Source organism: Pristiophorus japonicus, chromosome 21 (genome assembly GCF_044704955.1).
Source record: "Pristiophorus japonicus isolate sPriJap1 chromosome 21, sPriJap1.hap1, whole genome shotgun sequence".
In the NCBI taxonomy this organism is placed as follows: domain Eukaryota; kingdom Metazoa; phylum Chordata; class Chondrichthyes; family Pristiophoridae; genus Pristiophorus; species Pristiophorus japonicus.
This window is the reverse complement of record NC_091997.1, coordinates 75,911,444-75,938,619: the sequence shown is the minus strand read 5'-3', so window position 1 is coordinate 75,938,619 and position 27,176 is coordinate 75,911,444. Positions and strand designations below refer to the sequence as shown.

Below are 27,176 nucleotides of genomic sequence, written 5' to 3'. Positions count from 1 at the left end.
ACTCTTGAGCTGGCTACATCTGACCAAGGAATGCTTCACGGCAACACATGGGTATCCGAAATGGGAAAATTCTATCCCTCCTCACATAAATGCGAAAATAACTTTTTAAATGTTGTGGCGGGGGAATGGGGAAGAGGGAGTTGGAATAGGAAGAAGAACTTGCATTTATATAGCGCCTTTCACGACCACCGAACAGACCTTACAGCCAATGAAGTATTTTTGGAGTGCAGTCACTGTTGTAATGTGCGGAAACGCGGCAGCCAATTTGTGCACAGCAAGCTCCCACAAACAGCAATGTGATAATGACCAGATTATGTTGATTGAGGGATAAATATTGGCCAGGACACTGGGGATAACTCCCCTGCTCTTCTTCGAAATAGTGCCACGGGATCTTTTACGTCCACCTGAGAGGGCAGACGGGGCCTCGGTTTAACATCTCATCCGAAAGACTGCACCTCCGACAGTGCAGCGCTCCCTCAGCACTGGGAGAATCAGCCTCGATTTTATGTGCTCAAGTTCCTGGCCTGGAACTTGAGCCCACAATCTTCTGACTCAGAGGCGAGTGTGCTGCCCACTGAGCCACAGCAAGCCAAAAGTAAAACCTGCAATGTCATAATCTGCCAATTTTGATAATCAAAACTTCACCAAACAGTCTAGAGAATATAGTTGTGTTTCATCGCTATAAACTAATATTAAATACATTAATCTGTCACAACAATGATAAATTTTGAACCCATTTTGAATCCATGGGGTTTTTTTGGAGGTTAGGGGGAACAATTGGCCCATTAGATGACCAGCCTTGTTACTGAGATGCATACCTGACTCCCATCTGAAGTGGTGTGTGTAGTCTCCATCACTTGCCAGTATTTTCAAATCTGTTCAGAGGCGATTCAATCCCTTAGCTGCTTCTCTCTCAAAGTAGGCAGTCAAAACTCCCAAACTACCTCAACCCATCGTTCCCTGGGGTCCCACCTCTGTGTCCTTACCTATAACAGGGACCTCCCCAGCCTGACCACGCTAGCGACTACGTCCAAAACAATTATTTCTCTTAGATGCTGATTTTATCTGAAAAATACATTCCCTCGTTTATTTATTTTGAAAATGATAATATTTGAATGACGCTTCCACGCCCACCCCCTCCCCCAAGAATTCACCACTACCCTGGTTGGGGTTATGAGCTGCACCATGCTTTACTTAGGCCTCGGCTCCCAGCATTCCCCACTGCTTGCCGCCTTCAGAGAAGCAGTGGGGGATGCTGGGAGCTATGGTTGAATGCTAAGACTAAATTACAAATGTACACTTTTGCATTTTTTAATGCAAAGATACACAAAGATAAGGGGGCCGCTGTAAAGATTTTCTCTTGAAGTACTGCTTCAAATAAGGCAGCGGCAGGAACATTTTCATTTGAACGAGAAGTCCGCGGGTGATGGAGTTGCCTCAGTAACAAGAGCGAGGATGAACACGAGCTTGATCCTTGCTCTACTCTGCTCCCTATCCAAGCGCTGTTGAGCGGGAGAATATCGAGAGGAAGCATATTCTATCTTTACTCAGAGAGTGGTCAGACTGTGGAATTCGCCGCCACATTGGATGGTTGAGGCGAATAGCAATACATTCAGTGGTAAGCTAGATAAATACATGAGGGAGAAAGACATAGAAAGATGTGTCGATCGGGTCAGATGAAGTAAAGTGGGAGGAGGCGCATGTGGAGCATAAACACCGAATGGCCTGTTTCTGAACTGTAAATTCTATGGGGGTAGAAATTCGGTAACACCTCTGTCATCGCGTTAATCCGGGTGGAGTGGTAAATTTTGCGGCGGCAAATTGATTGCGTCTGCCGCCGCAAAATTCATCAGCTGGGCCCGGAGTTTGGGGCGGAGTGCTAAGGGAGGCGTTCCAAACCTCGAATAGGGCGCTAGGCCGGCTGAGCAACTGAAAATCCCGAGGTAAACAACCAGCCTCGGAGCGCCGTAAGAGAGGCCTTGGGGGAAAAAAAAAACACCAAAAACATTCCGAATACATAACTCACGCCACCACAACGTAAATCGCAAAAAAACAAACAATCACACACTTACCTGAGGTCGACATTACTTACCTCACCATGGCCGCTATAGTTTGAAATGTCCGCTTTCACAGGCGCTCCCACCAGGGTGCCTTACAGCGCGTTAAGAGTCGGAAATGATCCAAAAATCGAGCCGGTGTTGTAACCAGGGGCGTTTTGCACATCGGCTCGCCTCTCCCAGGTGGTACTGCTCCACGTCCCGTCGAAACCGGCACTGCGAGTCCCGGCGGGGCATTGGATGCTGGCCGCCCACCTGGAAGTGCTTACCACTGCCATTGCCGTCTCTCCGGGGCGCTAACAGGGGCGGCACAAGACCGGAAATCCAGCCCGATGTGATTCTCGGTGTTGTCTCACTTTGGGTGGAGGAACATTGGAGGGGAGAATCACACTTCAGGGCTTCCCAGCTCCATCTAATTGCCAGCTACTGGCACATGGGCAGCAACCTACAGGCATGCCATCTCTTGCCCTCGCAGACACAGAGACATCAAGACCAGGCAGACTGAAGATGAGAGACAAATTTGCAACGGGAAAATGAGAAGCTCATGAAAAAGCATCAGAAAAAGGAACGGGTGAGCCTACAGCGATCATAATTTTCAGCAGGGAAATATGCAGTCCAGATAGCCTAAACAAGTGAGTGCAGAGTGCTTTGACCAGAAGAACAAGCAAAACCTTTATTGTGCCAATATGGAAATCACGGTGACTAATGCAATGAAAGGAATGACTTCACCACTGGAGTTTACTTTTCTTCAAAGCGAAATATTAGTTCACCTGCAGTAACTTCCTACGCATAGCTCCAGACCGAGAAACAGCACAGCCCTATACTGTGGGCAGATACTACTACAATTTTACTGATATTCACTTAATGGTATACATATCATTTTTCAAAATAAAGCCCCACTGATTCAACCCAGAAAGTATGAGAAATTATGAGTCTCGAGGGGCATGACTTACCCACAAAGTTTAGCAGAACATGGGTAGCGTTGGAATCCCAGGTGGCCTAGTTTCTAGCGACCCGTCTCCGACAGCAAAACTAATAGACGAGATGTATTCTATAGTACCCTGTATATTATAAGGACAAAGCAGGTCTGCTTCTGTTGCACGAATTTATTGAGTAAACCATATGCCTAATCATCCCTGAACGGCCTAGCTCCAATGTTAAAGGTTATGTCCCCTTGTTCTGGACTCCCCCATCAGATCAAATAGTTTCTCTCTGTAATGTATTTGCTTCATGAGTCATTTGCTCAAGAATTCATAGCAACACATTGCTATTAAGAACTAGTTGATTTATTAATAAAAGTTTAACAATCACACTACACATTACCAGTTCATCCACTAGGCTCACAACTGCATACCCCATCGTGGATGACCTAGACCCAACTGGCTGGGGTTTTATTAAGTCTTGTGAACATCATGTGACTGGCTAAGCCACTCACAATGCAATAGCTCGACAACTATTTTGAAAAATAACTTTAAATCAACTTTAAATCAAGTGCCCCCCTTTTTTTTGAGGGCATCAAAAATCACCATTTAACAATTGGAAATTAAAGGGAACCTTTGTCAAATTAAATCAAATTAAATCAAATTAAGATTCTGTTCCCGGTTGAAATGATGCACTCCAGTCCCTCCGGCGCCCACTTCTGGTGGTGCAACAGCTCTACAACTATTTTTTGTTGTATATCAATAATCAAGTGCCCCCTGATTAAAGGGGGGGATACACTCCAAATACTTTTGCATGGTCATAGGTGCGTATATTACACTCTCTATCCGCCTTGTCAATGTAGAGTGGGTGAATTTAGTGCCAAGGAAAGAGGGAAGGAAAGATTGGGTTAAGAGAGAAAAAAAAGAAACAGAAAGGAAAAGTAAGAAAAAAAAATTGTAATTAAACAATTTGACATATTTTTAAATCTCCGACAACAATTCACTACCCGAAGGAATGAGATGGCGCACTTATAATTGTTTACTTTCTGGGCAAGTAAGATTGATTAGCAGTCATTAACAACAATAGAGTAGTCAGTCAAAAGAGTGCTTACGCGGTTCATTTTTGGATTTGACTTTCTGTGGCGGGTTTAATGGGCAATTATTGTGCCAATCTAGCAACCTCATGAAACCCATGGGGAGGTGAAGTGTGAGGTGCCATTTTCGCGAAGGTAACAGTGGAGCGGTGCTTGTAGCCAGCAACTTGTGGCGATTCACAATTCACGGGGAATCTTGTCCTCGCCACAAGTTGCTGGTCGATTTGCGCATTAGTAACGCTGGCCGCCATCCAGACACCGTTTACCTATTCAGCAAAATCTGGCCCCACGTAACCATGATTTGGAATTAGCAATAATGCACTCCTGCCAAATAAGTGTCGCTTGCCTGTATTATGATGTTCCAGTGAAATAATTAGGTGAACAGGAGTTTTATATGCTCTGGTAGGTTAAAGTCTAAGGGGTCGAATATGTCTATCGCCCCGGTCACCCTTCCGAGGCCAGGCATTCTGTGGAAGTCCCGCCCCCAGAAGCAAAATTAGGGTTACCGTCTCTCACAGGAAATGGAGCGCAATGTGGGCTCTCGGGAGCGACATGCGAGCTCTGCGGGCCTTTTGATGGGCCACCACGGGGCCACCGGGGATGAGGGGTTGCAGGTGGCCACAGCCCTGCACCGAAACTGGGTCAGTGAATAAGCTTAAGACAGAGATAGACAGTTTCTTAACCGATAAGCGATCAAGGGGTAATGGGATGCAGGCAGGGAAGTGGAGCTGAGTCCATGATCGGATCAGCCACGATCGTATTAAATGGCGGAGCAGGCTCGAGTGGCCGTATGGCCTAATCCTGCTCCTATTTCTTATGGTCTTATGTAAACGGACATCGGTGGATATCGGCCCGATTAGTGGGACGGTGAGCACACCTCCACTGTACGTTTCGGCCCGCGTTTGGTGGGTGGCTCGGGATGCCGCGGGACATATCAAAGGGTCACCGTGCACAGCGATGATGTCATCGCGGGAGGCGCAGCGACCCAGAGCGCTACCAGCGGCGTGAGGGGGGGGGCGGCGCTACTGAATTCACGTCTCCACAAACTCCCGCATCTCCCCCGCTCCCCCCTCCCCCCTCCCCCGAGCAAAAACACTTTCGCACTTCATTAGCACCCCCCCAGAGGCGCTAACAGGAGGTGCACAACAGGGGAATTTCACCCCCTAAGAGTTGAGAAGTTGGTACCAGCCAGTTGCAATAAGCAGGGCTGAACTATTTACCAAGGATTAAGAGCTGCAAGTTACACAGTGACTGCATCGGGCCAATGCCATCAACAGCACAAACTGCTCTGGAAATCAAAGTTCGCCAACCAAGAAACTCATCATCATCATAGGCAGTCCCTCGCAATCGAGGAAGACTTGCTTCCACTCTTAAAATGAGTCCTTAGGTGGCTGAACAGTCCAATACGAGAACCATAGTCCCTGTCACAGGGGGGACAGACAGTTGTTGAGTGAAGGTGTGGGTGGGACTGGTTTGCCGCACGCTCTTTCCGCAGCCTGCGCTTGTTTTCTGCATGCTTTCGGCGACAAGACTCGAGGTGTTCAGCGCCCTCCCGGATGCACTTCCTCCACTTAGGGCGGTCTTTGGCCAGGGACTCCCAGGTGCCGGTGGGGATGTTGCACTTTATCTGGGAGGCTTTGAGGGTGTCCTTGTAACACTTCCGCTGCCCACCTTTGGCTCGTTTGCTGTGAAGGAGTTCCGACTAGAGCGCTTGCTTTGGGAGTCGTGTGTCTGGCATTCAAACGATGTGGCCTGCCCAGCGGAGCTGATCAAGTGTGGTCAGTGCTTCAATGCTGGGGATGTTGGCCTGGTCGAGGACGCTAACGTTGGTGCGTTTGTCCTCCCGGGGGGGGAAAAAACATTTAATTCAAACTGAGGTATTGCTTATCCTTAGTATAGAAAATAAGTTTAAAAAGCTCATAATGGCCAACCAGCTCCTTAAACAGAAGAATCTCCATCCGAGCATGTGCCAATTACTGCATAACTATCCAGTCAGAAAACGCCCTGCCCCCCCCCCCCCCCGAGAGACTGGGTCGATAAACGGAGACATTTGGCTTGCAACCGTCAGACCTCTTTGGGTGTGAAGCAAGATGTGGCCAAGGAGCTGTTACAAGGAAAAAGAACGTTTAAGGAAGGCTGCTTTTATGGGGCCCAAGTTTCCCCAGGAGATGCTCCGTTTTTTTTGGAGCAACTAGATTTTTTTGGTTTAACTTAAAAATCGCAATTCTCCCTATTTAAGTTGCTCCAGTGTAAGTGAGTTCATTAGGTTTTTTTTTAGTTCCGTTTTTTTTTCAAAAGGGGTCGTTACCAGCCACTTACGCCTGTTTTGGCTATTTAAGCAAGTTTAGCCAGCTAAAATTTACTCCAAACTAAGTTCGGACAGAGTAGGTGGCTCCTTTTGTACGTTCTGAAAAACCCTACGGTGAATTAAGAGATCAACATAGATAGCCTCCAAATGATAGTTATGATAGGAATGCTAGTTTGGTTTTAAATCCCAAGCAGCGAGACTGGACAGGGTGTAGGTGCTATCAGCCTGATTAAACTGAGTATATTTTTAGTAAAGATAGCTAGATATTAAAGTACTGGAAAATCTTTGAAGATTCTTTCCTCCCCCGCCCTGCCCACCCCCCCGACAGATCAAAATTCTTCCTCCCCCCCCCCCCCCCCCCCCCGCACCGGATCAAAACTCTTCCCCTCCCCGCATCCCGATCAAAACACTTCCTCCTCACCAACCTGTCTCTTGTAGCCCTCAGCGCGGGAAGGCAGTGGCCGGCCTGTGCAGCAGGCCACTCAGCCCGGGATAGGGCCGCGAGCGTCGGCCCCCTCCCACACAGCCTGCATCACACACTCTCAGATTCTGAGGGTGAGGAGCTACTGCGCATGCGCGCGCACTCTAGCGCGCATGTGCAGAGGTCCCGGCACTGTTTGCAGCGCCGGGACCTGGCTCTGCCCCCACCCCGAATCCAGTTGCCACGCTACGCCCCCATGGAGGAGAGGCCTTGGGAGCGGCCAAGCTCAGCCCGAAGATTTTTGGAGCCCTTGGAGTTCGACAAAAGTGGCGCACCTCTAGTGAGTGCGCCAGAAATCTGTACTGGACAAATTTGGGCCCACTGTCTCTGCAGTTGCCGTTATTGTGAATTGAAAATCTCGGCACAGGCTCAATTGTAAAACCAGAAACCCCAAAATTATTAAGTGACAAATCAAACAACCTGAGCAGGGTGAATATACAGGCAGATTATTCAGGTGTAAATACAAAGGAATAAATCCACAAACAATTTGCTTTTCTATAGTATCCTTCACCTAGTGAAACATCCCAAGGCACTTCACAGTAGCACTGTCAGATAGAATTTGACGTGGAGCCACTTTTGAAGATATTATGATAGGTGACCAAAAGGTTGGTGAAAGAGGTAGATTTTAAGGAGCGGCTTGAAGGAGGAAAACGAGGTAGAGAGGCAGAAAGGTTGAGAGAAGGAATTCCAGTTGTTTAGGTCCCAGGCAGCTGGATGGAGCAAAGGGAAACGTGGATGCACAAGAGGCCAAAATTGGAGGAGCGCAGAGATCGCGGGGGTTTGTAGGGCTGGAGGAGGTTACAGAGATAGGGAGGGGCGAGGGCCATGGAGGGATTGGAACAGATGGATGAGAATTTTAAAATCACGGTACTGCCCGACTGGAAACCAATGTAGGTCAGCGAGCACAGGGGTGGTGGGTCACCGGGACTTGGTGCGAGTTAGGATACAGGCAGCAGAGTTTTGGATGAGCTCAAGTTTACGGAGGGTATTAGGCATTGGAATAGTCGAGTCTGGAAGTAACAAAGGCATGGAAGAAGGTTTCAGCAGCAGATGAGTCGAGACTTGGGCAGAGATGGGCAATGTTACGGAGGTAGACATAGGCTGCCTCGGTGATGGAGGTCAGAGGCAGTGGAGGGGTCGAGAGAGGTGATGAGATAGAGCTTGTTGTCATCTGAAAGAGATCCGACAGAGTTAGAACGTCAGCTTGATTTGAGAAGTTTAAAGAACTGAACTCAGTTTAGAGAGAGTTTCGGCAGTTATCAGTGTGGCTCAGTGGGCAGACCCCTCGTCTCTGAGTTAGAAGGTTGTGGGTTCAAATCCCACTCCAGAGACTTCAGCACATAAATGTAGGCTGACACTCCAGTGCAGTGCCAAAGGAGTGCTGTGCTGTTGGAGGTGCTGTCTTAAAAGGAGTTAAACCAAGGCCCCGTCTACTCTCTCAGGTGGACGTAAAAGATCCCATGGCACTATTTTGAAGAAGAGCAGGGGAGCTATCTCTGGTGTCCTGGACAATATTTATCCTTCAATCAACATAACAAAAACAGATTATCTGGTCATTCTATTGCTGTTTGCGGGAGCTTGCTGTGCGCAAATTGATTGCTGCGTTTCCCACACTACAACAGTGACTACACTCCAAAAGTACTTCATTGGTTATAATGCGCTTTGAGACGTCCGGTGGTCGTGAAAGGTGCTATATAAATGCAAGTCTTTCTTTATGATATGGTAACTTAGCAACATAGGCTCTCAAGTTGTAAACATTATAGGAGTAATAGCTAAAGCGACAGAAAAGAAGATATCAAATGGTTGATGGCTCCATCCTTGATAAAATCACACTTCAGCAGGAAGAAAGGACGACTGTGAAGGATGCGCAGACTGCCTAACCAACACATCACTTGGAGACATAACCAGCACATCGCAGAGAGACAGAAATAGCATGCTGCAGAGACAGGTATTTTGGAGCGAAGAAGTCGTAAACCCTTCTACTAGTACCATAGACTTAAATAGAAACATCTGATTATAGGATCTATTATTATACAGATACGCAAATTGAAAAGACTACCTGTAATTTAATTCCTAAAACCAAATGTAGAACTGAGATGTTATGTTAAATTGAACCCAGCTAAGTTCTGTACTGCTATCATCTCTTAATAAATATTGTCATTGCTTACAATTATTGTCCCTGTAGTGATTATCACTTTGATAATCAAGCCATCTTCATGATAGAGAAAGGAAGACTTGCATTTATATAGCAACTTTCACAGTCTCAGGACTTCCCAAAGCGCTTTACAGCCGATGATGTACTTTTGAAATGTAGGAAAGGTTAATTTGCGCACAGCAAGCTCCCACAAACAGAAATGTGATAATGTCAAGCTGTTGATTGAGGGATAAATATTGGCGCAGGACACCGGGGAGAACTCCCCTGCTCAACTTCAAAATAGTGCCATGTGATCTTTTACGCACACCCGCGAGGTCAGACGGGGCCTCGGTTTTAACGTCCCATCCAAAAGACGGTACCTCCGACAGTGTAGCGCTCCCTCAGCAATGCACTGGGAGTGTCAGCCGAGATTTCTGCGCTCGAGTCTCAAGATTCAACTCCACGTCGGTACTCATTTCTTGATCACTCTGGTATTCCAAGAGTTAACTGGTTCCCAACCAATTTTAAATTGAATTCATTTGGGTTCAGTTAATGTAGGACAACTCAAACCAGCTAAATATCACAACTTACCCCCGAGACATCACATTCATCATTCCTGCATCAAACAACATCAGCACATTTAATAGGCTGTCTTGCAGACTGCATGATAAGTTAATCAATCTCAGGAATGTGAAGCATAATTCTCTTAAGCTGACCAGAATGGTGAATGTTTTGGAATTTTTATAAAATGACTGATGATTATTTTTTAATCATACCCCCACACTTTGACCAGAATACATTTCCTTAAAGGGACAGTCCAGTAATACTCCTTACAATCTCATTCCCTTCTACCTCGCATATTCCACAGCTCTCTGAGGCATGTGTCAAATGCTATTTCTGACATACAACACAACACAACAGAGGGTATGATAGCATAATGGTTACATAAGAACATAAGAAATAGGAGCAGGAGTAGGCCATATGGCTCCTCGAGCCTGCTCCGCCATTCAATAAGATCATGGCTGATCTGATCATGGACTCAGCTCCACTTCTCCACCCGCTCCCCATAACCCCTTATCCCCTTATCGGTTAAGAAACTATCTATTTCTGTCTTAAATTTATTCAATGTCCCAGCTTCCACTGCTCTCTGAGGCAGCGAATTCCATAGATTTACAACCCTCTGAGAATAAATTTCTCCTCATCTCAGTTTTAAATGGGCGACCCCTTATTCTAAGAACATGCCCTCTAGTTCTAGTCTCCCACATCAGTGTAAACATTTTCTCTGCATCCACCTTGTTAAGCCCCCTCATAATCTTATACGTTTCGATAAGATCACCTCTCATTCTTTTGAATTCCAATGAGTAGAGGCCCAACCTACTCAACCTTTCCTCATAAGTCAAACCCCCTCATCCCCGGAATCAACCTAGTGAACCTTCTCTGAACCTTCGTAAATATGGAAACCAAAACTGCACGCAGTATTCCAGGTGTGGCCTCACCAATACTCTTTATAATTGTAGCAAGACTTCCCTGCTTTTATACTCCATCCCCTTTGCAATAAAGGCCAAGATTCCATTGGCCTTCCTGATCACTTGCTGTACCTGCACAGTATCCTTTTGTGTTTCCTGCACAAGTACCCCCAGGTCCGCTGTACTGCAGCACTTTACAAACTTTCTCTATTTAAATAATAACTTGCTCTTTGATTTTTTTCTGTCAAAGTGCATGACCTCACACTTTCCACATTATACTCCATCTGCCAAATTTTTGCCCACTCACTTAGCCTGTCTATGTCCTTTTGCAGATGTTTTGTGTCCTCCTCACATGTTACTGGATTACTAGCCCAGAGGCCTATACTAATAATCCATGAGTTCAAATCCCACCATGGCAACTGGGAAATTTAAATTCAGTTCATTAATTTTTTAAAAGCCTGTATCAATCGTGGTGACCATGGAACTAACGGATTATCGGAAAAACCCATCTGGTTCACGAATGTCACTTTAGGGAAGGAAATCTGCTGCCCTTACCCAGTCTTGCCTATATGTGACTCCAGACCCCTCAGCAATGTGGTTGACTCTTAATTGCCCTCTGAAATGGCCTAGCATGCCTCACCACCACCTTCTCAATGGGCAATAAATGCCGGCCTTGCCAGTAATGCCCACATCAATGAACGAATAAAAAAAAGCAAGCACCATTATGAAGGAGATAGCCTCCCATCTTCTGCCGATCATTGCACTAACGCTTAATTTGAACGGCTTCAGAGTGCTGGCAAATGAACAGTCGCGTCGCCTGAATTGCACTTCCTACCTGAGTGTGCGCTGTGCAGGCGTAACGCTTCAAGTGGCCAAAGTCGCACGTGGTGTCCTCCAGGCAGAAGCTGGCCTTGTGTCCCTCAGCGACCTTCCTCTCAGTAACAGCGTCCAGCAGGTCATAGTGACTGAACTCATCCATGCTGTGATAGTGCCTGGGAAAGCAAGATGCGTGTGAATTAATGGCTCGATTGCAAAAAACAAAATACATCATTTCTATACAGCTGAAATCTTATGTAGACTGGCCTGTGGAAGCAAGGGAAGGGAGGGGACCACAGTGAATAAGCACACTGGCCCACCCACGCCTGACTGAACGCGACGATGTCTGATGATAAGAAAGCAGCTCCGAAAAAGGGCGCCAAGAAAACCATCACTAAACCCCCAGTGAATGGCGGCAAGAAGCGAAGCAGGTCGAGGAAGGAGAGTTACTCCATCTACATTTACAAAGTGATGAAGTCGGTTTACCCTGACACCGGCATCTCCTCCAAGGCCATGGGCATCACAAACTCGTTTGTGCACGACATTTTCAAGCACATCGTGGGGTGAGGCTTCCCGCCTGGTCTCCTAATCTGAGGAAGGACATTCTTGCTATTGAGGGAGTGCAGCGAAGGTTCACCAGACTGATTCCAGGGATGACAGGACTGACATATGAAGAAAGACTGGATCGAGTAGGCTTATATTCACTGGAATTTAGAAGAATGAGAGGGGATCTCATAGAATCATATAAAATTCTGACAGGTTTAGACAGGTTAGATGCAGGAAGAATATTCCCGATGTTGGGGAAGTCCAGAACCAGGGGTAAGGGGTAAGTCATTTAGGAGCGAGATGAGGAGAAACTTCTTCACTCAGAGAATTGTGAACCTGTGGAATTCTCTACCACAGAAAGTTGTTGAGGCCAGTTTGTTAGATATATTCAAAAGGGAGTTAGATATGGCCCTTACAGCTGAAGGGATCAGGAGGAATGGAGAGAAAGCAGGAATGGGGTACTGAAGTTGCATGATCAGCCATGATCATATTGAATGGTGGTGCAGGCTTGAAGGGCCAAATGGCCTACTCCTGCACCTATTTTCTATGTTTCTATGACAACAAATGCCGCACCATCAGCTCCCGGGAGATCCAGACTGCCGTACGCCTGCTGCTGCTCGGGGAGCTGGCCAAGCACGCTGCGTCGGAAGGGACAAAGGCAGTGACCGAGTACACCAGCTCTAAGTAAAGCTGCACATTGTCCTGAAAGAACAAACCATTGCTTCTGTCACTTTGTGCAAATCCATCCCAGATAATTGAGATGGAAGTCACCTCCGACTGTATGTGGAGTGAATTTGAACAAACTTAACCAGTTCTCACTGGGAATGGGCAGACGGTGCAAAGCTGCCCTTGTCTTGCCATTAATTAGCTTAACAAGAGAGAGACCCGCACAGCGCCTGCAGTGCCAGTGTTGTCTGCTGCCCCGAGGTTGCAGCTAAAACACGTTATTCGGGTCAGGTGGAGGGAGCAGCTATCTGTGCGACACCTGTCCTGGGAGTGCTTGGCGTTCCCATTGGGTGTCAGGAATGGTACATGAGCCATTACCTTAATGAGCAGAACATTGAACCTCAAATCACAAAGATCAAAATTCCTGGCTTATTCTGGACGCTCGGGGAGATCAAGCAATACCGGGATCGGGCAGGAAAGTGGAGTTGAGGTCGAAGAACATAAGAACATAAGAATTAGGAGCAGGAGTGGGCCACTCGGCCCCGCCATTCAATGAGATCATGGCTGATCTTCTACCTCAACTCCACTTTCCCGTACTATCCCCGTATCCCTTGAATTACTTAATATTCAAAAACCTATCGATCTCTGTCTTGAATATACTCAAAGACTGAGCCACAACAGCCCTCTGGGATGGAGAATTCCAAAGATTCACCCACCCTCTGAGTGAAGAAGTTTTTCCTCATCCCAGTCCTAAATGGCCGACCCCTTATTCTGAGAATGTGAACCTTGGTTCTAGACTCCCCTGCTCTTCTGCCAAATAGTGCTATAGGATCTGCTATGAGAGAGCAGACGGGGTCTCGGTTTAACGTCTCATCTGAACGACAGCACCCCCGACAGTGCAGCACTCCCTCAGCACTGCACTGGAATGTCAGCCTAGATTTATGTGCTCAAGTTCCTGGAGCGGGACTTGAACCCACAACCTTCTGAGTGAGAGGCGAGAGTGCTACCCGCTGAGCCACAGCTGACACTATGTGGAAGGCTGAAAGGGTTTAGGGAGGGAATTCTTGGGCCCTGAATGGCTGAAGGCTTGGCTGCCAATGGTGCAGCAAGGGCAAGGGGAATGTACACAAGGCTAGCATCAAAGGAACGGAGAGTTTGGCGTGGGGTGGTATGGCTGGAGTAGGTCACAGATATAGGGAGGGACAAGGCCACGAGGGCATTTATCAAGGAGCAGAATAAAAACATTTGGGGTATTGGCGGAGGGGGGGAACGGACCATAGAAACATAGAAAATAGGTGCAGGAGTAGGCCATTCGGCCCTTCGAGCCTGCACCGCCATTCAATGAGTTCATGTAACTTCAGTACCCCATTCCTGCTTTCTCGCCATACCCCTTGATCCCCCTTGTAGTAAGGACTACATCTAACTCCTTTTTGAATATATTTAGTGAATTGGCCTCAACAACTTTCTGTGGTAGAGAATTCCACAGGTTCACCACTCTCTGGGTGAAGAAGTTTCTCCTCATCTCGGTCCTAAATGGCTTATCCCTTATCCTTAGACTGTGTCCCCTGGACCAGAAGGATAGGGGTGCTGGGTGAGCAAGAATTTGTGCAAAATAGGATATGAGCAGCGGGTTTGGGTTGAGTTGAAGTTTATGGAGGGTGGAGAATGGAAGGCTGGCCAGGAGAGCATTGGAATAGTCGAGACTGCAGGTGACAAAGGCATGGATGAGGGTTTCAGTGGCAGGTGGATAGAGGCAGGGACAGAAGCGGGCAATTTTTACAGGTGTGGAAGGAGGTGGTCTGAGTGCTGGAGAGGATGTCATTTCAAAAACTTGGCTCAGCATCAAATAGGACATCAAGCTCACGAGCAATCTAGTTCAGCCTGAGACAGCGGACGCGGAGGGGGATGGGACACGTGCCAAGGGTTCAGGGGTCAGCCTTGGTGCAATCTTGCTTCCGAATCAGAAAGTTGTGGGTTCAAGCCCCATTCCAGAGAACAGAGCCCAGAATTTAAGGCAGACACTTCGCTGCCGTGTTCACTGCCGTACTGAGGGAGTGACTCACTATCAGAGGTGTTGTCTTTCAGCTGGGATGCTAAACCAAGGCCCTATCTTCCCTCCCAGTGTGAAATACTCTTTACGACATCACAAACAGGCGCATATATTAGATGGCGCTACAGGAACGTGTCATGTGATCTTGTCACATGATCCTTTTATTATATACAGCAGTAGTTGTATTACCGCAGTAGTCCACTAGGTGGAGCAGTAGCCCATGGGGTGGAGCTCTTTTGCATGGCACGACTTTCGAAAGATTCGGAGAGTTTTGGCCAACTTTTATCGCTCAGCCAACACCAGAAAAAAGATTATCTGGTCGTTTATCTCATTGGTATTTGCGGGACATTGCTGCATCTCGACATTACAAGTGGCCAATACTCCCCGTATTTTTTTGGTATGCCCGGCCCCTTTAAAAGGGCTGTGCGGCCCATTGACAGTTGAACTTTAACATTGAAAAACTGGTCCCGGGCTCCACGGGACCAGCAGAGAGTTGGAACATTGCAAGTGACTACACTCAACAGTATTTCATTGGCTACAAAGTGTTTAGGGAGATCATTAAGTTGTGAAAGAATCATAAGGGGCTGGACTTTCCTCTTCATTTTCGGTGGTTTTCTCGGCGGTACTGCTCGGTTTCGGCGGAAAAACCACCCAGCGTAAGTTTCCTCTTCATTTTTTTTTAAAGAGTTCCGCCAGCATTTTCAAAATATTGCTGTGGGTCGGGGGCGGAGGGGGGGGGGCGGAACGCCCACATGCACCGCCCAAAAAAACGCCAATGCCCGGGTTTTGGCTCAGCGGTGACCCGTAGGTAAGATTTTTTTTTTTTAACGCCCATGAAAAGCAGTGGGAGCTGGGCGGTAGAACCCCTGTGCAGAAAGGGAAGTTAAACGTTTTTTTTTTATAATTCTTTTAAAATTCTTTTACGGCGATTAAGTGAAAAAGGGTCTTGAGAATGATTTCTGATTTCTTTAGTTTTTGTTTCATTGAAAAAATATTTTTTCCCCCTCCCTCGGCCCAACCGCAGCCTCAGTCTAAATTTGAGTAATTACTGCCCATTCTGGTTAAGAACCGCCCAATTTGCCCAGGATCGCGTTTCACCGGCGAGAATCTACGTGTAAGATCCATTTTTCCCCCTTTTTATGCAATTCTTTGCCGGCGTTATTTGAAAGAATCTTAGCGATCTTTTTGGGCGGCAATCCAGTGGCGGCGGGCTTTAGGGAAAGCCCTATAGAATCATAGAAATTTACTGCATGGAAGGAAGCCATTATGGCCCAACGTGTCCGCGCTGGCCGACAAAGAGCTATCCAGCCTAATCCCACTTTCCAGCTCTCGGTCCGTAGCCCTGTAGGTTACGGCACTTCAAGTGCCCATCCAGATACTTTTTAAATGTGGTGAGGGTTTCTGCCTCTACCACCCTTTCAGGCCGTGAGTTCCAGATCCCCACCATCCTCTGGGTGAAGAAATTTCCCCTCAAATCCCCTCTAATCATTCTACCAATTACTTTAAATCTATGCCCCCTGGATATTGACCGCTAAGGGAAATAGGTCCTTCCTATCCACTCTATCCAGGCCCCTCATAATTTTATACACCTCAATAAGATCTCCCCTCAGCCTCCTCTGTTCCAAAGGAAACAAATCCAGTCTATCCAATCTTTCCTCATAGCTAAAATTCTCCAGGTCAGGCGTTATATAAATGTCAGTTCTTTCTTTCTTTCTTTAAGTCATTACTGTTTGTTTAGACAGTAACACAAGGTCTGGCATTTCCCAATTGGCATCAAATTAGCATTTGGAAAATACAGCCCAAAATTCCTTCTGCAACTGGAGTAGGGACATATTACTGGAGTTTTAACCTGCATCTCGTCATCATCATAGGCAGTTCTTCGAAATCGAGGAAGACTTGCTTCCACTTTAAAAATGAGTTCTTAGGTGACTGAACAGTTCAATAGGGGAATTACAGTCCTTGTCACAGGTGGGACAGACAGTGGTTGAGGGAAAGGGTGGGTGGGGAGTCTGGTTTGCTGCATGCTCTTTCCGCTGCCTGCGCTCGGTTTCTGCATGCTCTCGGCGATGAGACTCGAGGTGCTCAGCGCCCTCCAGGATGCTCTTCCTTCACTTAGGGCGGTCTTTGGCCAGGGACTCCCAGGTGTCGGTGGGGATGTTGCACTTTATCAGGGAGGCTTTGAGGGTGTCCTTGAAATGCTTCCTCTGCCCACCTGGGGCTCGCCTGCCATGTAGGAGTTCCAAGTGGAGTGCTTGCTTTGGGAGTCTTGTGTCAGGCATGCGAACAATGTGGCCCGCCCAGCGGAGCTGATCAAGTGTGGTCAGTGCTTCGATGCTGGGGATGTTGGCCTGGTCGAGGATGCTAATGTTGGTGCGTCTGTCCTCCCAGGGGATTTGCAGCCTGCATCTAATGTGGGTCTGGTCAATTGTAGCCAAGCTCATTTCTGACACACGGGGGAAACAGAAAATGAAAATCATTCCGTCCTCCAGCATCTCACAGAAATTATTATAAATAGATATGCTTAAAGAACGTGGGCATACCTCAATCCCCAAAAAGCATAAAGATTGGCTGCATATCATGACACCACTATTTCCGGCCAGAAAGGAGATGATTGGGTAATTCCCCCGTCAATCATGCCTGGGGACCGCACTGCTGCAAGTGATAATTTGTATTATGTAACTATCCTCCACTCTTTGCATTTTGCTGGAGAAATAACCCTGCTTCAATCGGGAGACTTTGCTGTAGTTTAGCTCATGAGTTCTGTTTGCGGTAGTTCGTAGAGCCTCTTTTTAAAGAGACTCTGCTGAGTAAGTCGACTGTTTGCTGCAGTGCGCTGTTTAAATAGACTCTGTTGTTTGCTGAGTAAACACTCTGTTTGTTGTTTGCTGAGTAAACAGACTCTGTTTGTTGTTTGCTGAGTAAATAGACTCTGATTGTTGTCTGCTGAGTAAATAGACTCTGCTGTAAAAAATAGACTCTTTGCTGCAAGTCCTGTTGTAGATCCTGCCTCGCCTCCAACTCACTGGCTGACACAGTGGTGTCAATGCTCACTTCGATAAAGGAGTTCATACTCCCTGCATGAAACTCAAAATGGTTACAAGTGTGAGTGGCAAGTATCTCTAGACGGGAGCAATTACACAGGCGAGCACAAAGTCGTTCACCATTTGGTCTTCAGTATGGCGGGGCAAGATTCCAACAAGAGGATACTCAGTGTACTTTTTTATTGTTCTAACCCCTCCGAGATGTCTGCTCTCCTCAAATACTCTTTGAAGAATGGAGCTCAATGGTTGATGAATACCGATGAAAATGAAAGAAAAATGTGCTTCATACTCTGTCAGACACAATGCTGGAGGGTGGAGACTTGGTCTGTTGCACGTCGCATGCTACAACAAGCTCGATAATGCATCCTGGGGGTGATATCTTCAGGTTTGATCAAACGTCTGGAGCTGCTATCATCGAGCCCAGTTGTACTTTGGATTATAACAAACACATGGAGGATGCTGATAGAAATGTTTTGCTTGGAAAGCAATATCACTTGGCAGGGAGGGTGATGAAAGCTTGAAAGGGACATTTCTTCCACTCCAGCAACATGATGACTCATGAAGGAGTCGATCGTGCACAAGATGTTTTCCCTTCGAAGAGGCTGATACAGTACCAGTTCCATATGAAGCTGGCAAGGGAACTAGTAAGTCGGGGCCAACATATTCCACCTCGTAATGATCTCATAATGACCTGCCGAAGAAAGTTAGCCAGTTACATGGTTTTGAGGAGAGCGTTTGAGTGCAACTCAGAAAATGGAGAAAATACTTCAGGTAAAGAATGACTTGCATTGATACAGCGCCTTTCACTACCAAAAGCGCTTTACAGCCAATGAAGTCCTTTTAAAGTGTTGTCCCTGTTGTAATAAGAATATAAGAATTAGGAGCAGGAGTAGGGCACTTGGACCCTTGAGCCTGCTCCGCCATTCAATGAGATCATGGCTGATCTTCTGCCTCAACTCCACTTTCCTGCACTGTCCCTTTATTCCCTTAATATTCTAAAATCTATCGATCTCCATCTTGAGAATACTCAACGACTGAGCCTCCACAGCCCTCCCTCTGGGGTAGAGAATTCCAAAAATTCACCACCTTCTGAGAGAAGGAATTTCTCCTCAGCTCAGTCCTAAATGGCTAGAATGTCGGAAACACAGCCATGCACTGCCCAGAGTCTGCGCATTATGCTACATTCTGCTTTGCATTGCATGTGCTGTATGTACATTTGTGAGTTACGATCAGGGGAGTGGGACTAATTGGATCACTTATTCAAAGAGCCAGCACGGGCACGATGAGCCAAATTGCGTCCTGCTGTGCTGTGTGACTCTACGAGTTATAAAGATATCAAAAACACTCTCTCGATCAACAAGGGCCTCGAGTATCCAGTCAAACAGCAGAGAATTTTGTAAACACAAGTTTTCTTTTAAGATTAAAAAAACATTCAAAAACAGCTTCAAAAAGATGATTTATTTTTATCAACTTTTCATTGAATTTTCTGCGTGCCATTATTATTTTCTCCTGCAGGTGTACAGATAATATTTGCCATTTTCAACAGACTTTGGGGAAGAAATTCAGTATCGCCCCGTTTAGTTGCGGTAACAGTCAGGAGGCGCGAGACTTAGTTCTGAAGTCCCGCTCGACTCAAGGAATTGGGTTACCGTCCCCCATTAAATCAAGCGCTCCACTTCCTTCCGTGGGCTCTAGAGGGGTGACACCTCAGTAGCGATGCACACTGGTCCTGCGGCGCTCCCTCGTCCGAGGGCCCCGTCCCTCACTTAAAAGGAAGGGTCCACGCTGCCAACTATGCAAAGAAAAGAGGCACCTGCCTGGGGCCACCATGGGGCAGGGGTCCCGCGCGATAATCCCGGCACTCGGGCAGAGTGTCAGCCCGACTGATCGTCGCCAGGAACCCCGTGAAGAAAAGACATCAGCAGCGGGAAAACCACGGTAAGTTTTTCTTTCCCTCGGCCACCTCGCCTTCAATCATCGCCTCCTGCAGCTGTCGGTGTTTGCGCCTGGCTCTGCTGACGCAGGGGGCGGAAATCAATTTCAGGTCCTGGAGTGCTAATGGGGCGATGCACGGGGCGATATCATCACGATCTCCGGGTGCAGGAGATCGGGGCGCAACGCCACAGTGCCGTCGCTAAACTCCCGCCCAATATGGCAGGAGGCGTTGCCAGCATCGCGCCTGGGCGCTAAGGCATTTGTGCCTCATTAGCGCCCGCCGGGGGCACTAACGGGAGGCGCAAATGCACCAAATTTCCAGCCCTTTATTTCTGGTGCAATTAAATTGGGTTCTTCTCCATTTGCCCAGTTAATAGTTTTCTCCTCCACTTCCCTTCTTTCAGGGATGTGGAGGAGGTGTGTGGAGGGGGGCAAGCTAAGGGGGGGGGTGTGGTGTTGAACCCTTGCTAGGGTGCAGTTCCAAGAGTGCCGCTGATCATTCGGTGCCATGCTCAAATGACCAGTATCAACATGTGCGCGTTACAAGGTGATTCTCGACGGGCTATTCGGCTACAGGGAGAATCACAACTGAGCTTAATTCATCACTTGACATTCACGCCAAGCATTTCCAGCAATGGTAATTCAAGAGCAAGAGGATGATATCAAGAGGCTGATATCATCATCCTCAGAGAGGTACTGAGAATCTTTGTGGTGCCCCTCCCAATGCACTAATTGAGATCAGCCAATTCAGCCCAACCAACAACAACCCCTTGTATTTATATAGTGCCTTTAACGTCCCAAGGTGCTTCACAGGAGCATTTTAAGACAAAAAAAATTCACACCGAGCCACATAAGGAGAATTTAAGGCAGGTGACCACAGCTTCGTCAGAGAGGCAGGTTTTAAGGAGCGTCTTAAAGGAGGAAAGAGAGGTAGAGAGGTGGAGAGGTTTAGGCAGGGAGTTCCAGAGCTTAAGGACTAGGCAACAGAAGGCACGGCCACCGATGATTGAGTGATTATAATCAGGGATGCTCAAGAGGGGAGAATTAGAGGAGCGCAGACATCTCGGGGGGTTGTGGGGCTGGAGGAGATTACAGAGATAGGGAGGGGCGAGGGCCATGGAGGGATTTGAAAATAAGGATAATAATTTTGAATTCGAGGCATTGATTAACCAGGAGCCAAAGTAGGTCACCGAGCACAGGGGTGATGGGTGAGTGGGACTTGGTGCGAGTTAGGACATGGACAGCTGAGTTTTGGATGACCTCAAGTTTACACAGAGTAGAACGTGGGAGACCAGCCAGGAGTGTTGGAGTAGTTAAGTCTCGAGGTAACAAAGTCATGGTTGAGATAAACTCGAAATCAAATCCTCCAGCTTCATGGTCTACATCACTCAGCTACTCACTGAATAAATGCTGAGCTAATGGAGGATCTAATAGGACATTCCTTGGATGGAGAATCTGTTTACTGATGAATCCTTACTAAGCAAACTTTATATTTTTGATGTCTGCTTTGGCTTTGAAGAGCAGAGAAGTTATCCTCAGTGTCCTGGCCAATATTTATCCCTCAATCAACATCTCTAAAACAAATAGTCTGGACGTTGCCACATTGCTGTTTGTGGGAGCTTGCTGTGCGCAAATTTGGGTGCCACAATTGACTGATAAACAACAGTGACCACACTTCAAAGAAGTAACTCATTGGCTGTGAAGCAATTTAGGACTCGCTGAGAATGTGAAAGGTGCTATAAAATGAAAATTCTTTCTGCCTCTTGCTCACTTGTATGCTTGCTGGTGCCTGATAACAAGGAGAGGGAGAAGGTTTTGCAAACGCAGACTCTGACACAATCAGGAATAGCGTCCACCACAGATTACCAAGAAGTACATCTTACCATCCTGGCTGAACCATTAGAATATCATTTTACCACCTGTTTATAAACAAAAATGTGCCTTGATGCGACTGCCATCAATTCATTATTGACTGTCCCTTAGGCAAAAATACATATTTAACTCAACATATAATAGCTTGCACTGTACCACATTATCCTTCTCACTGACCAATATGCAGACATGCTATTGGCTGTTCCACATACTGAATCTCCTTAGAAACTCCCCAAAGGGCTGATTAATGACATCTCACCTTCTGTTTCTAGTCTTCACCTCTACTTAACAACTTGCATTTCTATAGCGCCTTTCACGACCTCAGGCAGTCACAAAGTGCTTTATGACCGATGAGGTAGTTTTAACGTGTAGTCACCCAGCATCCATTAGCCCAGCCATGGCGGGTAAGTTGGCATTGGGGCTCTGGGGTCAAACCAAGCGCACACTGGCAGAAGCTGGGATTCAAATCTGGTGCCAACCTGAGGCATTACACCACCTGGACTACTATTTATTGAAAGTTTTAAAAGGATTCTCTTCCCAACTAAAGCTGGTGCAGTGTGTGCATTGCACCAAGTTTTAGTACTAAATTGCCAGTTCCTGACCTCTGGAACAAACACAGTGGGGAAAATGTCTTGTTAATCACAATGGAGAGAGAGATAGAGTGGGAAGAGAGGGGGGAGAGAAAGAGAGGGGGAGAGAGAGAGGGAGGGAGAGGAAGGGGTGAGAGAGGGAGGGGGGGCAGAGAGGGGGGGGAAGAGGGGAGAGAGAGGAGGGAGAGGGAGATAGAGAGGGACAGAGAGAGGGCAAGAGAGAGAGAAGGGAGAGAGAGAGAGGGGGGAGAGAGAGAGAGAGAGGAGAGAGCGAGAGAGAGAGGGGGGGAAGAGAGAGAGGGAGAGAGGGGGGAGAGAGAGAGAGAGGGACACAGAGAGAGAGAGAGAGAGGAGAGAGAGAGGAGAGTGTGAGACAGAGAGAGAGAGAGAGAGAGAAAGGGGGACAGAGAGAGGGGAGAGAGAGAGGAGGAGGGAGAGAGAGAGGAGAGAGAGAGGTGGGGGAGAGAGAGAGAGGGAGAGAGAGAGAGAGAGGAGGAGAAAGAAAGAGAGAGAGGGAGAGAGAGGGAGGGAGAGAGATAGAAGGGGGGAGAGAGAGAGAGAAGGGAGAGAGAGAGGAGAGAGAGGGGGGAGTGAGAGAGAGAGAGAGGGGAGAGAGAGAGGAGGGAGAGAGAGAGGAGGGAGAGAGAGAGATAACTTTCAGGGACTAGAGACTGGAGAGGATTTTACAGTTGTAAAATGAAAAAGTGAGCAAATGAATAATAAAGTCAGCTCAAAATCATTTCTCATGCTCGCAGTAAGTTGTGCACTTTTCCCCACTGTGTTTGTTCCAGAGGGCAGCAATTAACGCTTTAGTACTAAAACTAGGTGGAAAGCACACACTGCACCTTGTTTTCAAATCCCTCCATGGCCTTGCCCCTCCCTATCTCTGTAATCTCCTCCAGCCCCACAGCCCATAATCTCTGTGTGGAGGCGGAAGAAGTTGGTATGGTTCTTAATGAATACTTTGCATCTCTTTTCATAAAGGAAAGGTGCTATTCAGATACTGCTATCGAGGAGGAGTGTGAAATTCTGAATGAAATAAACATAATGAGAGAGGAGGTGTTAAGGGGTTTAGTAGCTTTGAAAGTAGACAAGTCCCCAGGCCCAGATGAAATGCACCCCAGGCTGTCGAGCGAAGTAAAAGAGGAAATAGCAGAGGCCTTGATCATCATTTTCCAGTCCTCTTTGGATTTGGGCATGGTGCCGGGAACTGGAGGACTGCTAATGTGGTACCCTTGTTTAAGAAGGGAAAAAGGGATAGACCAATTAATTACAGGCCTATAAGCCTAACCTCAGTGGTGGGAAAATTATTGGGAAAAATCCTGAAAGACAGGATAAATCTACATTTAGAAAGGCAAGGATTAATTAGGGACAGTCAACACAGATTTGTTAAGGGAAGATCGTGTTTGAATCTTTCAAGGAGATAACCAGGAGGGTCGATGAGGGTAGTGCGTACGATGTAGTGTATATGGACTTTAGCAAAACTTTTGATAAGGTCCCATATGGTAGACTGGTCATGAAGGTTAAAGCTCATGGGATCCAGGGCAAAGTGGCAAGTTGGATCCAAAGTTGGCTCAGAGGCAGGAGACAAAAGATAATAGTTGATGGATGTTTTTGTGACTGGAAGGATGTTTCCAGTGGGGTTCCGCAGGACTCAGTACTGGGTCCCTTGCTTTTTGTGGTATACATCAATGATCTAGATTTGAATACAGGGAGTATGATTAAGAAGTTTGCAGATGACACTAAAATTGGCTGTGTGCTTGATAATGAAGAGGAAAGTCATGGATTGCGGGAGGATATCAATCTACTGGTCAGGTGGGCAGAGCAGTGGCAAATGGAATTTAATTCAGAGAAGTGTGAGGTAATGCACTTAGGGAGGGCTAATAAGGAAAGAGTATACACATTAAACAGTAGGCCACTTAGAAGTGTAGATGAACAAAGGGACCTTGGAGTGCTTGTCCACAGATCCCTGAAAGTAGCAGGCCAGATGGCTCACGATGGGTCGAAATGACCTCCTTCTGCGCTATAGATTTCTATGTTTCTAACCCCTCCACCCACCCACCGCCCACCCCCCCCCCGCCCCAAGATGTTTGCGCTCCTCTAATTCTGCTCTCTTGAACATCTCTGATTATAATCGCTCAACCATCGGTGGCCGTGCCTTCTGTTGCCTGGGCCCCAAGCTCTGGAACTCCCTCCCTAAACCTCCCTGCCTCTCTACCTCTCTTTCCTCTTTCAAGACGCTCCTTAAAACCTACCTCTTTGACCAAGCTTTTGGTCACCTGCGCTAATTTCTACTTATGCGGCTCGGTGTCAAATTTTTAATCTCATAATACTCCTGTGAAGCGCTGTGGGATGTTTCACTACATTAAAGTTGCTGTATAAATTGTTGTTGTATTGTTCTTGAAAAATTGGGGAAATTGAGAAGATTTGATCGTACTGTTAAATAATGATGGTTGGATGGATAGAAATAGGCCGTTTCTAGTAGTTGATGGGTCCAGAATGAGGGAATGTATTTGTAAGAAAAAACATGAGATGTGTAGGACAGGGAATAAAAATAAAAAAAATGAAAGACAGAGGATTATGACACTGTGGATTAATGGTTGAAGCAGGAACCATGTAGCCTTCTCAAAGACTGCACAACTGTTTGATCTTCTCAACTCACAAATGAACTATGTTCTTCATCCAATCATCTTAACCTTTCCAACTGCTGCCAATCTTAGTATTAGAACATAAGAACATTAGAAATAGGAGCAGGAGTAGGCCATACGGCCCCTCGAGCCTGCTCCGCCATTTAATATGATCATGGCTGATCCGATCAGCTTCACTTCCCCGCCCGCTCCCCATAACGCCTTATTCCCTTATCGTTTAAGAAACGGTCTATTTCTGTCTTAAACTTATTCAATGTCCCAGCTTCCACAGCTCTCTGAGGCAGCAAATTCCACAGATTTACAACCCTCTGAGAGAAGAAATTTCTCCTCATTCCCGTTTTAAATGGGCAGCCCCTTATTCTAAGATTATGCCCTCTATCAGTGTAAACATCCTCTCTGCATCCACCTTGTCAAGCCCCCTCATAATCTTATACCTTTCGATAAGATCACCTCTCATTCTTTTGAATTCCAATGAGTAGAGGCCCAACCTACTCAACCTTTCCTCATAAGTCAACCCCCTCATCTCCGGAATCAACCTGGTGAACCTTCTCTGAACTACCTCCAAAGCAAGGATATCCTTTCGTAAATATGGAAACCAAAACTGCACGCAGTATTATAGAACTTGTTAAAGTTAGTTATTTTAATGGAATCCTTTTAAAATCTTTAATAAAAAGTAGTTTCGGTGGTGCAATGCTTCAGTGCAATGTGTCTGGCACCAGGTTTGAATCCCAGCTTCTGTCAATATGTGCTTGGATTGACCCCCAGAGTCCCCGTGCCAATTTTCCCGCCAAGGCTGGGCTAACAGATGCTGGGTGGCTACACTTCAAAAGCACCTCATCGGCCATGAAGCACTCTGGGATCTCCTGAGGTCGCGAAAGGCGCTATAGACATGCAAGTCTTTCTGTAAGTAGAGGTGAAGTGTCTCGCCTTTGCGGGGAGATTAAACACCGACCAGAGGCTACAACCTCCACGGCACCTCAGAGCCAGGGAGTGGGGCTAACTGGATTGCTCTTCGAAAGAGCTGGCGCAGATATGATGGGCTGAATGGCCTTCTTTTGTGCTGCCCTATTCTATTATTCTAGGATTCCCCAGTGGCTGTCATGAGATCACATCAGGTGATGGCCACACCTTGAATACTGTGTGCAGTTTTGGTCTCCTAATCTGAGGAAGGACATTCTTGCTATTGAGAGAGTGTAGTGAAGGTTCACCAGACTGATTCCCGGGATGGCAGGACTGACATATGAAGAAAGACTGGATCGACTAGGCTTATATTCACTGGAATTTAGAAGAATGAGAGAGGATTTCATAGAAACAAATACAATTCTGACGGGACTGGACGGGTTAGATGCAGGAAGAATGTTCCCGATGTTGGGGAAGTCCAGAACCAGGGGTCACAGTCTAAGGATAAGGGGTAAGCCATTTAGGACCGAGATGAGGAGAAACTTCTTCACCCAGAGAGTTGTGAACCCGTGGAATTCTCTACCACAGAAAGTTGTTGAGGCCAGTTTGTTAGATATATTCAAAATGGAGTTAGATGAGGCCCTTACGGCTAAAGGGATCAAGGGGTATGGAGCGAAAGCAAGAATGGGGTACTAAAGTTGCATGATCAGCCATGGTCATATTGAATGGTGGTGCAGGTTCGAAGGGCCAAATGGCCTAGCCTGCACCTATTTTCTATGTTTCTATGTTTCTGTGGGCTCAAGTTACGGCCTGAATTTCGGCCTAGTTTAGAATGGAGCATCTTAGAAATTGCAATTCTCGGCATTTAGCTTGCTCCAGTTCTAGTGAGTTAGAATAGTTCCATTTTAGAACAGAATTATTTTTCAAAAGGGGGCGTGTCCAGCCACTTACGCCTGTTTTGCAAGTTTAGGCAGCAAAAACTTACTCCAAACTAACTTAGAATGGAGTAAGTGTACATTTTTGAACGCTCAGAAAAACCTTGCCTACACTTATAAATCAGGCATAGGGAACGAGAGATGGGGGGAGGGGAGGAAAGTTTACAAATATTAAACACTTCACTTTTACAAATAAAGAGCCATCATCAATAATAAATGATAAATAAATCAATAAATCAATCAAAAAAAATTTAAAAAAAAAAAAATCAATAAATAAAAAATTACATTTCTACTCACCTACTGCAGCACCAGGAGTCCTCCAACAGCATGCTGGGATGCCCCCTCCCAGTGTCTCTCTCTCTGTCTCTGTCAGTGTCTCTCTGTGTTTATAACAGGAAGGGGTGGGGGGAGAGAGGGGGGAGGAGGGGAGGGTGTGGAACGAGGGGATGGAGGAGGGGGAAGGAGGGAGAGGAGGGGGAAGGGGGAGGGAGGGGGGGAAGAGGAGTGGGAGGAAGGGGGGAGGAGGGAGTAGGAGGGCGGAGGGGAGGGAGGGGAGGAGGGGGAGAGGAGAAGAGGGGGAGAGGAGGAGGGAGGGGGAGAGGAGGGGGCAGAGAGGAGGGGGGAGGAGAGGAGAAGAGGGGGGAGGGAGAGGGAAGGGAGAGAGGGGGAGGAGGAGGGGGGAGGAGGAGATGGGAGGAGGAGGGAGAGGGGAGGGAG

General features: G+C 47.0%; 1 protein-coding gene across 1 annotated transcript in view; it reads right to left on the bottom strand.

Moving 5' to 3' along the window:
• The window catches only part of LOC139234120 (lysyl oxidase homolog 1-like), a 118,279-nt gene that overhangs the window by 24,321 nt on the left and 66,782 nt on the right, over window positions 1-27,176 (bottom strand). The window contains exon 4 of the mRNA XM_070865077.1: window positions 11,296-11,452. Coding sequence (XP_070721178.1) covers window positions 11,296-11,452 — 157 coding nt within the window. The remainder of the gene's footprint in view (window positions 1-11,295; window positions 11,453-27,176) is intronic.